Genomic DNA, 12,350 nt, shown 5'->3' with positions numbered 1-12,350 from the left:
CTGCAAAATTTTGAGAAGTCCTATTTGGAGGGAAAATTCTAATTCCTATTTGGAGGCAAAATTCGCAACTCTTGAGAGTAACCTGACAGCGCCTCACGACAGAGATGATAATATTCAAGTTTCGTGAAACTTTTTTACCTAAGTTTCCTAAAAAATTTTGAAAATCTCAAAAAAAAAACGTCATATCTCGAAAACTACAAGAATTTGAGCAGCCATATTCAGAGGCAAGATTCGCAACCCCCTGAGAAAACCCTGACAGAGCCTCATTACAGAGATGGTAATTTCAAGTTTTGTGAAATATTTTATATCTGAGTTTTCTGAAAAATTTTGAAAAAAATCCGAAAAAACGTCATATGTCGAAAACTACATGGATTCGACCAGCCATAATCAAAGGCAAGATTCGCAACCCCCTGAGAGTACCCTCAACAGTATCCAACAACAGGATTGAGATCTTCAACGCGTTGGAAATTTGAGCAGCCACAATTGGAGGCAAGATCACTCGCAATCCCTGGGAGTGCTCTGACGGCTCCCAACTACAGGGGGTTATGAACTTCAAAATTTGAATAAAAAAAATCGTTAAGTTTTCTGAAATTTTTTTGAAAAAATAACAAAAAACGTCATATCGCAAAAACTACAAGTATTTGAGAAGTGAGGATTGGAGGCAAGATTTGCAACCCCTGAGAGCACCCTGACAGCACCCAACTACAGGGTGAGAATTTCAAATTTTGAGAAATTTATTAAAATTAAATTTTCTAGAAATTTTTGAAAAATCTCGAAAATTGCCTATCTCGTAAACTAAAAGGATTTGGTTATTCCTATATAGAGGCCAGAATCGCAAAACCCGGGAAATCTCTGACAATATCCTACTATTGGGTTGCTAATTCAAACTTGATGAAAAAACAGTGAATTTAAACTGGAAAATCGAAAAAAAACCTTAACCATTGCAATATACGATATAGCTTAAACATGCAAAAATAATACGTTGAAAAAGCTTAAACATGGCGAGATAGTGAAGCCCGCATTTAAATATATAATAGATTTAGCAATAAGATATAACTAGCGTGTACCGCACCTCCGGTGCTTCGATTTTTTAACAACTCATAAAAAACCGTAAATATTGGAAAAAAAATCAGCATTCTTTAAGTGTACTCTGACAACACCGAATTACAGGGTTGGTAATTTCAAATTTTGAAAAAAAAATTCTATTCAAGTTTTTTCAATTCAAATTTTTAGAAACCATTAAGTTTTTTATATCTAAGTTCTTTGAAAAACTTTAAATCTTTGAAAAATTAAGATACATCACTTCTCGGTATCTAAAACTAATTGCGCAGTCGCATTTGGACGCAAGATTTGCAACTCCTGAGAGAGCTCCTAAGTACTTTTTTTTTTAAAAAAAACAAAAACAAAAAAAACGTCATATCACGAAACAACCAAAAAATTTGAGCAGCCACAATTGAAGGCAAGATCACTCGCAATCCCTGGGAGTGCTCTGACGGCTCCCAACTACAGGGGGTTACCAACTTCAAAATTTGAAGAAAAAAAATCACTAAGTTTTCTGAAATTTTTTGAAAAAATAACAAAAAACGTCATATCTCGAAAACTACAACGATTTGAGAAGTAAAACTTGGAGGCAAGATTCGCAACCCCTGTGAATACCCTGACATCCCCCAACTACAGGGTTGCGAATTTCAAATTTTCAGAAACTTTTAAAAATTAAATTTTTCTACAAAACTTTTAATTTTTGAAAAATCTCGAAAATTGCCGTATCTTGTAACATAAAAGAATTGCCTATTGATATTTGGGGGCCGAAATCGCAACATCCGAGGAAACCCTGACAGCATCTCACCATAGGGTTGCTACTTTCAAACTTGGCGAAGTTTTCAATCAGTTTAAAAAAATCGAAAAAAAATATAGCTTAAACATGAAAAAATTCTTTTGTTAAACATGCAAAAATAATACGTTGAAAAAGCTTAAACATGGCGAGATAGTGAAGCCCGCATTTAAATATATAATAGATTATATGATGGATGGTCACACAAAATATCAAATCCCTGTTTCTCCAATAAAATTTTAGGTTTAATTTTTTTTAACAATCCAAGTATTCAGCGATGTATTCAGCACTGCTTCAATCTCAAACTACCACTCATAACGAATGTAAGAGCAGCCGATCAAGCGTTCCCAAAAGGCTAATACCTTCTACGAAATGTCACCTAAACGTATTAATGCGCCAATTTTTGTCAAAAAAAAGAGATCATGGCACAACGTGGGACTAGACATCGAATCTACAATCGAGCGACTAATAGGAGAGTTAGAGCGCTATCATTGTATGGCAATTTACGCAACTAAATGCTCTCGTGTCTGGCAAAGTATGTCCCAGACATTTATGTCCCGTACAAAACTGTTCAAAATGCAAAAATGGTCCAATATAGTTCGTTCCCAGACAAAATTGTCCCACAATTGTCCGGCTAAGTGCGACACTAGATAACAACCAGATTGTTCTGATAAAGTATTTTCAAGCACAAGGATAAATTCGATAGGCCATGCAACTGTGCAAATAACAGAATTTCTTTGAGTAGCATAGAGGACTCAAACCAGTTACAGATACCTAAACAACCATTGCTTGATTGATACTTATGGCAATTGTAGATATTAGTTTTTCTAGCGCCATTTTTTGCTCTCAATTTTGAGTTAACGATTAAATCTTTATGACAAAATTATTATTCGTCAAACAACTCTTTCTGTTCAAAAAACATACACAGAGAAACTGCAGCAGTGATCCAAAACTATTCAGCCAACCAGAGCACCGTTAACATAGTAATGCAGGAAGGACACAAAAGTCCGGACCACAAATATGTATGCACCAAGTACTCTTAATCAATTGAGTCAAGCGCATTGAGCCGAATCTTCATTAACGTAATGAACTTAGCTTTGATTCCTTTTCTACTAGCTGATTGATATAAACAAATAAGATATATTAAAGTGTTTTATGTTCTTCTTGCTTCAATTTAATTGAATCATTACTACAAAGTTCAATCGCTAGACTCATTTTTGGTCTGAATAATTGCACTGATATCATTTAATTGACGTCCACAGCTCAGCAATAGGCTCACCTGAAAATTTTGAACCAAAATGAAGAGATGCAAAAGCCGCGAAAAAAACGAACCTCGAAGAGCAACAATCTTGAATAAAAACTGGAATAACTTGAATATATACTACAAGACGAGAATAGAAAAATTATAAAACAAAGAAACTTCAACTTGAAGAATCAAAACGGAAAAATTCTAAGATGAAAAAACTTTGTAATCATTGTAGAAACACAATTATTACTACTAAATCTTCAAAACTCAAGATAGATCAGAAAAAACTGAACAAGTAAACACAGCCAACAGACAGTTGGACACGTTAATGAACTCGAGTGATTAAAAAGATTTCTGAATTTCAAGAACAAGAAGCTTAAGATTTATCGTATAGAACTAAATAACACAGAATAATTCAATCCGCAACTTCTTAGCCAAGAGACTACAAAACTCTAACAAGTTTGCTAGTATGGCTTCAAGTTACAATCCATATTAAGTTCAAAAATTCGGAAATCTTTTGAATGTTTTTTTTTTAAAAAAAAAAACAAACAATATTTTCCATTTTTCAAAACTTTTTTGGTGCAAGGTTTAGTTAAAACTTTGAAGGGGCTAAATAAAGCAAACTGATATGGTAAAAACATCGCAATCCAGCTTTAAAATCTGTCAAGGAAGTCCTACAAGTTTGCCAGTGCCAATACAACATGACAGTAATCATAAATCCGGTTTTTTAATAAAGAAACAACGAAAGCCGACTGAGTCATTTAAAATTGATCTAAATTTCATGGAGCCAAAGAAAAATCACATATTAAAGTTTTATAATCAATTAAAACTGTTAAAATCTTTGACACGAAAGGGATAGTTAAAACCTCTGAAAATTGCCTTATGGCAGCAAATGATAAAATAATTTAGAAAGAATTGTACTATAGAAAAAGCATTCTCTGGAAATAAAATAAATTTCAAAACAAAACAAGGATAGCCGGTTACAGTCCAAGTAGCACAAAATGTCCCGAGCATAGTCTTAAAAAACACAATATTTTTTTGCAATTCGATAAAAGTATCAGAACAAAACACTAGACATTAGGCAAGTTCGGCAGTCATAGTGAAATAGGCAATTCAGACAACAATTTTTGAAGAAAAATTAATGGAAAAATAAAAAAAAACTCACCTAGTCTTTCGTTTTTTTTTATGCAGAAATTTTTGATTTTTTTAATCGGAAAATGTTCGCCTGCTTTACTCGCTCATAATAGATGAAAAATCAAAAATTTCAAACCGGTTTTTCTCGTCACTGGAAATTTTTTTGAAAACTTTTAACGGGGTTCGAATCACAGCCGGATGGGCTTTATTATAATATATCACTCGACCCATTCCAATGAGTCTTTGGGGTACCTGCTTTTGCAGGGAAAAGAAAAGAATTAAAAAGAAACAACAAAAACTAACACACACCCGAATACAGTTCCTCCCCATTTTCAATGGTCGGAACAACTAATTTCAAACAAAATCAATACATGCTGGAGTGAGGATTTGGAAACACAGAACGTAACGTCAGGTAACTCTCGAAAAAACTAAAACTAAGCTAGCTAATTTTTTCAGGCGAACACGAGTTTCTTGTTCCGACCATAGAAAATGTGGAGGAATTTTGTATTCGGGTGTTTTTCTACTGTTTTTCTTTTTTCACGCAAAATCAGGTACCACATATAATCATCGGACTCGGTTGGGTGATATATCATAGTAAAACCTTTTCAGTCCTGAGTCGCACCACAATAAAAAATTTCAGTGTAAAAAAACGGTTTGATATTTTGGATTTTTTGTCTAATTTCGAGCCAGTAAAGAGAGCGAGCATGTTTATTTATGCTTAATTTAGGCCGTTTACAATAGCTCAATGCAGGAAACATTCTTATTAAGAAAACAGCAACACTTGCTGGAGATCGTTAGAACTTGCAAAATAGTCTGCATGCAAATTGGAAAATTTTCATTGAAATATTGATCTTCATTTTTTTTTTCAAGAATAATGAAAAACCCAAGGACATACCGAATGTTCGGCGAATGTTCTTGGCAAAAATTCGAAAGCTACTTTCGAACGAATGTTGCGCCACTGGTCTAGACGCTATGCTGGATTGAACAAAGCAGAGCAGATCATCTTCAAAGTCGAAAAGTGTGTCCACCTTACAGTTAGACCCAAAAATGGAAACCAAAATAACTCCTGCCAAAAAAGTGCTAAGAATCACTTATACTATACCTCAACCTAAATCACTTAACATATACTTGCCAAACAAAAGAATTCAATCTATACAACAGCCATATCTCCCCAATTTTGACAACAAACTTCTCTTCCATCTGTTTTTCTCAAGTTTTGAAGGTATGCGAATTTCGGAACGATTACAAATAGATTCTGAGTGATACCCTAGTTGAAAATAAAGGCGAAATAAGTGACCAACTAGCAAAACGAATGAAACAATTTTGTAGTGCAAGTGACGTTGTTACTAGTGGAAAACAGAAGAATGCTCTACCGTCAACACTTAAGTTGCCTATTTGGAACGCTCATACTAGTTGGGTTATGTACAACAATGAATGTTCGGGTTAACGGAGCCTGCTATGAACTTTTTTGTTTTCTAGATAAATGATGATGACAGTATTTTCGAAAACGTTCTTATTACATAGAGGCGAAGCTGAGCTTCGCATCACTTGTTATACAAAACAAAAAAAAAGAATAAAAAATTGAAAAGGTCGAAACATCTAGATCTATTAAAATAAATAAGGCTAGTTTTGAAACAAAAATATTCCAAGACAACGGAAAGTAAAATTAGCATTGAAAAAATATACCAAGCGGTAACAGAGCTAAAAAAGCCGCAGCAGAAACCCTTACAGCCAAAAAAAACCAACAAGACTTTGTAAAATTACAAATAGCGGAGGTTAATCAGAACACTAAAAGCAACTATAATGTAAGAAAAACTTGTTAAAAAATTTGAGAACGCCGTATCTCGGAAACATAAACAATTTAACAGTAACAGTTAGAGGCCAGATTTCTACCCTGACAGTTCCCCCTGAAAAAACCCAGACAGAACCTGACCAATAGGGTTGAGAATTTCAAGATCAGTGAATTTTTTTCCAGTATTTTTTAAATAACAATTAAAAAATCATAAAAATCGCCGCATCTCGTGAGCCAAAAGAATTTGAGCAGAAATATTTAGGGGCCAGATTTGCAACTTGAAGTGTACCTGACAATTCCCAGTCTTAGGGTTGAGAATTTCAAGTTCTGTTAGTTATTTTTTACATCTACCTTTTGGAAAAAAAATTAAAAATCATAAAAATCGCCACTTCACGGAGACTTAAAAGATTTTAGCAGTCACAATTGGAAGCCAGATTTGCAACCCATGAGCGTACCATGACAGCATCCCAGTGTAATGTTGAGAATTTCACGTTGGTTAGCTTTTTTATATCTAAATTTCTTGAAAAAAAAATTGAAAAAATCATACAAAACTCCATAACTCGAAAACCAAAGGGAGTTCAGCAGTCATAGTTGGACGCCAGATTCGAACTACTGAATGTACTACCCTGACAGCACTCACTATAGAGCTGAGAATTCAAGATCTGTTAGTTTTTTTATATGTCATGAGTAACAGTTCCAAATGTTGAGAATTTGTCAGGTACACATACTCACATACATTAGATTGAACCGTTTACATGGAATCTATATTGCGACTGTGTGAATAAAAACATTAGACTTCTGAAAAGAAGGCGACCCGATTATCCACTTGCAAAAAAAAACGGAACATTAAGAAATTGGACCCCTTGGAGCCGGAAACTTTTTGTAAATATTACATTTGTACATTGCACTTTATTTTTTATGTGTTTGATAAATTAAAAGGTCCTAAAATTTTCATTTGATGAAGTTTAACTGAATGGTGTCGATTGAAAGGGGGAATTACGAAAAATTAAAACCTGCAGAACCCAAAATCTTTGTCGCGTGTTGTCATTCAGAATGCAAATAACACGGAGTTTTCAGACCATTTATCATTGCAAAAAAAATTGAAACAGGCAATTTTTATTGCAAGAACAAGTCACCGCGCTTCGCAAACGCTTGCAAGAACAAGACCAAAAAGCAGCTCTACCAAATGACATAAGAAAAAGTAGAAATAAGCCTCGAAGTTGCAAAAACTCGAGGATTAGCAAAAGCTCCAATTAGCAAAAGTCTGCGATCTAGCATATTTGAGTCTCACACACTAACCATTCAACCACGGATGCTTAAAACCTCCAAAAACAAGCCACCAATAACGCAGCTACATATGCTAATAAATTGCCAAATCGATACAGCAAAAGTAGCACCAAATACAAAAAGATACAATTTTGCATGTCATAAATCGCAAATCATAAAGCCACATGCATAAATTATTCATTGCAAAAAATTTCGAGATATATTGAGTAAGAAAATTTCTGAAATCGACATTTTTTGTCTAATTAAAATTGAACTAATCAAGGTGACAACTTCACTAAACTCAGCTGTTTTTTTTTTACAATTTCACGCGATTTGAAAAACTAGTAAGGCTTCAAATTAAAAACTGACTTTTAGAGAGGGTATAGTTCAGATCATTTGCTGTCGGTCGATGTAAAAACTTTAAAATACCACGTAAAAATTGTCCAAAATGGTCCAAAAGGTTAAGATTTTCAGAGAGTGAAAACCTGAATTTGCGTTTAATTTTGCCCACTTGTGTAGCATCAGGGAAGATAGAAACATTGCAATTAAATTTCAGCGGGTACTTACATGCGATAATGACAGGAATTTTAGCCGATTCTGATCTGACCCCGTTTTCTAAAGCGGAGAAGTAATAAGTGCCATTATTTAATTTGGTAACTTCGTTTACAATAAGAATGCCTTCTGAGCCCACTGAAGTATAATTCTGGGCTGGTAATTGTGGATTTTTGTTAACAATAGGAATAAAGAACCATAAAACAGTATTTTCTACGGCTTGGCTACATTCGCTTTCAATCATGAGCTTAGAGCCCAGATCCAATTTATAAGGCGGACGACCAGAATAATTACAGCTCCGTGTAGTCCAAACAGATGCTAGAAAAAGTAGAACCTGGCTGAGCTTGAAAAACACCGGGTCCATTTAACCTGAAACTGCATTAAAATTGAACGAACAACATAAAAATCTCAATTTCAAATGTTTTTGCGCATTTTACGCATCGCCAGAACATAAATTAAATAGCTTTTAAGAACCAATTGATTTGACAACGTCAAAAAGGGTAATCAGAAGGTCAAAAGTATCATAGTAGCCGAGGTTACAGTCAGGAGTCCCTTCATCACGTATTCCAATCAAAATCCTTGGAATTTTCTAGATATGGAAGTGATAATGATACAAGAAGATGACAAGTGTTTAAGTCCTTTTCAATTAAAATCGATACGGGTTACGTTTCTTCAATAAGAACACGCAACTCGGCACGAGAAAATATAATATACAATTGTTACAAATAAAAAATTTCGTCGAAAGTTATTTTGTCATTTATTGTTCCGAGTACGCAAGCGGCGTTCGCAATCTGTATTACCAGGGAGATTCTCTGTTTTAAAAAGCTGCCTGCTCTGGAATCCTCAGTGCATATGCTTAGGTTCTTACAAAGCTTGCTCAAAAAAATTTCTGTGCTGGGGCCGGCCGCGCCCTGAATTTCAAAAGCTAGCGGTTGAAAAAGTTTCCATCATTTACAAGATCTTTATACTTGTCAATTTTTCGCTCTTCCGCTTCAACGGCAGCCGTACCAGGGTTATAAACAGACCCGGCATCAATTCTACAAGGAGCTAAGGAGTCTACTACAGTTACATCCCACAAGAGCTGCTTACCAACAGCCCATGGAACGAGCGTCAAACCGTCTGTTCGCTTCTGATCGGTCCTGTAGATGTGTCGTGGTTCTAAAACAGACGGAAAGTGAGTAGAAGATAAACTCTGATTTCTAAGGGCATTGAGGTTTGAATGCCTGGAGATTCTCCCTGCACTTTTGAGGCAAGAAAGACCATGCCAACCATCCTCGGTAACGTCTTTTCCGCACACGCATTTATGCCGTTCGCAAAATTTTGAGCCTATTGAAATTCTGAGTTGTTGGTTCGACAGTTTAATCCTTAAATTTTTGCACGGGATGACGTTCGACCACTGGGAGCGAAATCTATTTTGGAACTCGTTGAATCTTTTTACGTCCGTTGGTTCGAGTCGTAAAATCAAGTCTGCAATTTCGCTGTCAAAAATTGGCTCTCTCCAATTTTTTTGGATTTCATTTTCCGGATCTATTTCAATTTTTCCAAGCTCAAACCACCGTTTAAGCGCATCATCATAGGTTCCATCCACATGCTCCAAACCAAAAATTTGGCTCAGGGCATTTTTTGCTCCTACTGCTGAGGCTAAGAAAGCGGGTAAAGCGAGTAGACGAGCGGAAGAAACGCCCAAAACACCTTTGGCTGCCGAGAGAACTGCTTGTGAAAACTGGTTATCATCCATTTTTACGTTAGTGACCTTGCATAACGAATTTCTTAGTAATTTGTCGTAGCATTCCAAAAAATCATTTTGCAAAAAACAAGGGCTCGTACGCAAAAAATATAGGAGTTTTGGCATGCTAAAGCAATTTTTCAGGAAGTAAAAACAATAATGGGCGTCTAGTTTGACAATGACATCCGAGATTTTTTCAAGCTCCTTAGTTTTTTTGTTGAGCAGTTCTTTTCGGCAAAGTTCGGCGATTGGAGATCCTAAAATGAGGAGTTCTTCTTTTTTTTTTTTATTTGCGGCCTATTTTTTGAAATTGGGTTAAAATTGAACTATACTGTGTACTAATAAACGGTGCCAAAACAAAGTTCGCACTTCTCAATGTTCAAGCTCAAGCCGTAAATTTGTTCCGATTTCAGAATATTTTCCGGAGTACTACCTTATAGTCGTCGGCTAAATTTCCATCATCTAAATACCAGATGTTAATTTTCGACTCCAACTGTTTGACTTGTGTATGAATTGTTTCCGCAAAAAGGGGTGGGGCTTCAGTATCACCTTGTTGAGTTCCATCTTCTGACATTATGACAGAGCTTCCGTAAAAAAGGTAACTAGATTTACCATACGCGCAATGCGTGTAATTATACAATTCGGGGCGATTTGAATAAACACGATTCAGCATTGTTTCTCAATTTAGAGAGTTAAGGCATTCTTAAAATCTAGTTTTAAAAGAACATGCATTTTGGATTGTCGTCGCGTTCAATTAGGTTTCGAAACGAGTGTGCAGCTATTTCTGCTCCTCGTTTGGTACCGCATCCTACCTGTACATTTCCGAAAAAATTTTGTCGCCTGGAGAGGGCCTTGCTTCCAGCGCATTTAGACGCAATGCGTCTCAGCGTGTTGCCTCTGGCAATCGGTCTCAACCCTCCAACTGTCTTTATGAGGGCGATAAGCTTTGCGCCAAAAAAGAAAGATCTTAGGGGTTCGGGTTATTTGCCAACTCCAGTGAGGTTTATCAGCTTAGTAAGCGATTTCAGAATATTAAGTCCTGCACTGCCATTCGACTTACTAGCAAAATTTGAGGAACTATCTAATCAGGACCTGCTGCTGATCCGTTCAGAAAGGAGATTATCGCTTTGTATAAGTCGAAATCGGTTACGAAAAAACTATTCAAACATTCTGGATTTGGAGCTGCAAATTTGGCTCGCTGAGGGTGCATAGCCAATAATTTTTGATAGTTATCAGTTGAAAAGGAGCAATTTTCTCATCCGAAGTAGCAATCCTTATTCCTCCCTTTACATTACCTTCATCGAGCTTACTAATTATTAGCTTTATTCTCTGCTCGAGGTCACTCAGAGGCGGGCTTGAAATTTGTGGTTCCGGTTTTGGAAGTGACAAGTCACTTGCTCGAAATTTTTTGTTTATCAAACAGCTCATGCTTGTGATCTGTTTGCGTCCACTTTTTTTCGGTTGCTCCAAAAATAACGAGAACGACGTTAAAAAAATTAGCTATTTGGTAAAATCTTCTACATTGTAGACGATGTCATTTATTTTGTCCGACATACTTTCCGCCAAGGGAACACGCGAGTCTTTTAGTACTCTCTTGGGTACTCGGACATTTGAGATGGCTGTTTTAACATAATTGTCTAGCACTAAATCATAACCTATTGTTGCTTTATTAACAGACTTTACACCAACTCATAAAGGACACTGAAACCATTGGGTTTTCTTAGAGTCGCTAAGAGAAATATTTACACAACTAAAATGATACCAACTGGAACAACGATCACATCTAATCCCATTTATCATTCCTGAAGGTTTTAAGCAATCTTTGCTTGTACACTCATTGTTGTTTTTCCTCATCTTGACGCAGCGTAAAGGTAAAAAAAAGGATTTCGACTGGATTTTAGGGGACTGAACTAACCCATGATAAGCGGTTAGTGGGAATTTTATAAATCAGCAAATAAAAAAAATAAAAGACAATTAAATGAATTAAAATCGAATTATAAAAATCAAAAACAAGGAACAGTCTCACCCGAGCTCAGTAGGTGCAGCGGTGCACCACCAGACTCTTCAAGCCAGTTTCAGTTTCCCACCTCCCCACAGAAAGCCACTTGACATGCCTGTCTCTAAAATCCCTCAGAGGGCGCTCCACATACAGGCACAAACATCAAACATAACAAATCTATTTAATAAGTTTATCACAACAATTAGGCTAAAAGTTCATACACTAGTCAAGGTCAAAAAGTTTTGAAATAATTCTAACCTCGAAACAGTGAAATGGTTTTGAAATTGTAAACTCACTTTCATATTTGCATTTAAACTGAAATTGCATTTGAATAAAAACCCAATAGACACGAAAACATTTAGCTCCGTCATAACGAAAAAAAATTATTAAAAAGTGAAATCGAACGTTTTCGGAACTATATTCATCGTCAGGTTAATAAAAATGATTTAGAGTGATTTACAGACGTTAAAACATCACAAAAGACCATTAAGTGGTTCTAAACAAAAAACGCTTTCCACTAATCAAATTTTAGCATTATAATGTAAGAATTTCGTGATCCTTTGTTTTATCAAAGAGCCGCTTCATTTTCAAAGCTCTTAATTTTCTGAAATTTTTAATGTTACTTAGCGTTTCCTTAAACTAAATTTTCGATTTTACAAATTTTTGATTGAAATGTTCGATATTTTAAACCAAAAATGTTTTTGAACTGAAATCTAAGTGTTATCTCCCTGCTCCTGAATTCATCCCGCATGTTGATCCCTGGCCTCAGCTCCCTAACATACAGCGCTTCCAATTTAGGAGTTT

The 12,350-nt window shown here is 35.6% G+C and overlaps 1 protein-coding gene across 2 annotated transcripts in view; it reads right to left on the bottom strand.

Annotated features, from left to right (window-relative positions):
- The window catches only part of LOC134855117 (tyrosine-protein kinase-like otk), a 41,109-nt gene extending 29,367 nt beyond the window's left edge, over nucleotides 1-11,742 (bottom strand). For both annotated transcript variants that reach the window (XM_063871521.1, XM_063871522.1), the window contains exons 1-2: nucleotides 11,726-11,742; nucleotides 7,837-8,192 (exon numbers count right to left, since the gene is read on the bottom strand). In XM_063871521.1, the coding sequence (XP_063727591.1) occupies nucleotides 7,837-8,185 (349 nt within the window). In that variant the 5' untranslated portion in view covers nucleotides 8,186-8,192; nucleotides 11,726-11,742. The remainder of the gene's footprint in view (nucleotides 1-7,836; nucleotides 8,193-11,725) is intronic.
- Nucleotides 11,743-12,350: the final 608 nt, after the last annotated feature.

This window comes from Symsagittifera roscoffensis, chromosome 10 (assembly GCF_963678635.1).
Source record: "Symsagittifera roscoffensis chromosome 10, txSymRosc1.1, whole genome shotgun sequence".
In the NCBI taxonomy this organism is placed as follows: Eukaryota; Metazoa; Xenacoelomorpha; order Acoela; family Convolutidae; genus Symsagittifera; species Symsagittifera roscoffensis.
The sequence above is the reverse complement of the archived record's forward strand: the minus strand, read 5'-3'. Positions and strand labels throughout refer to the sequence as shown.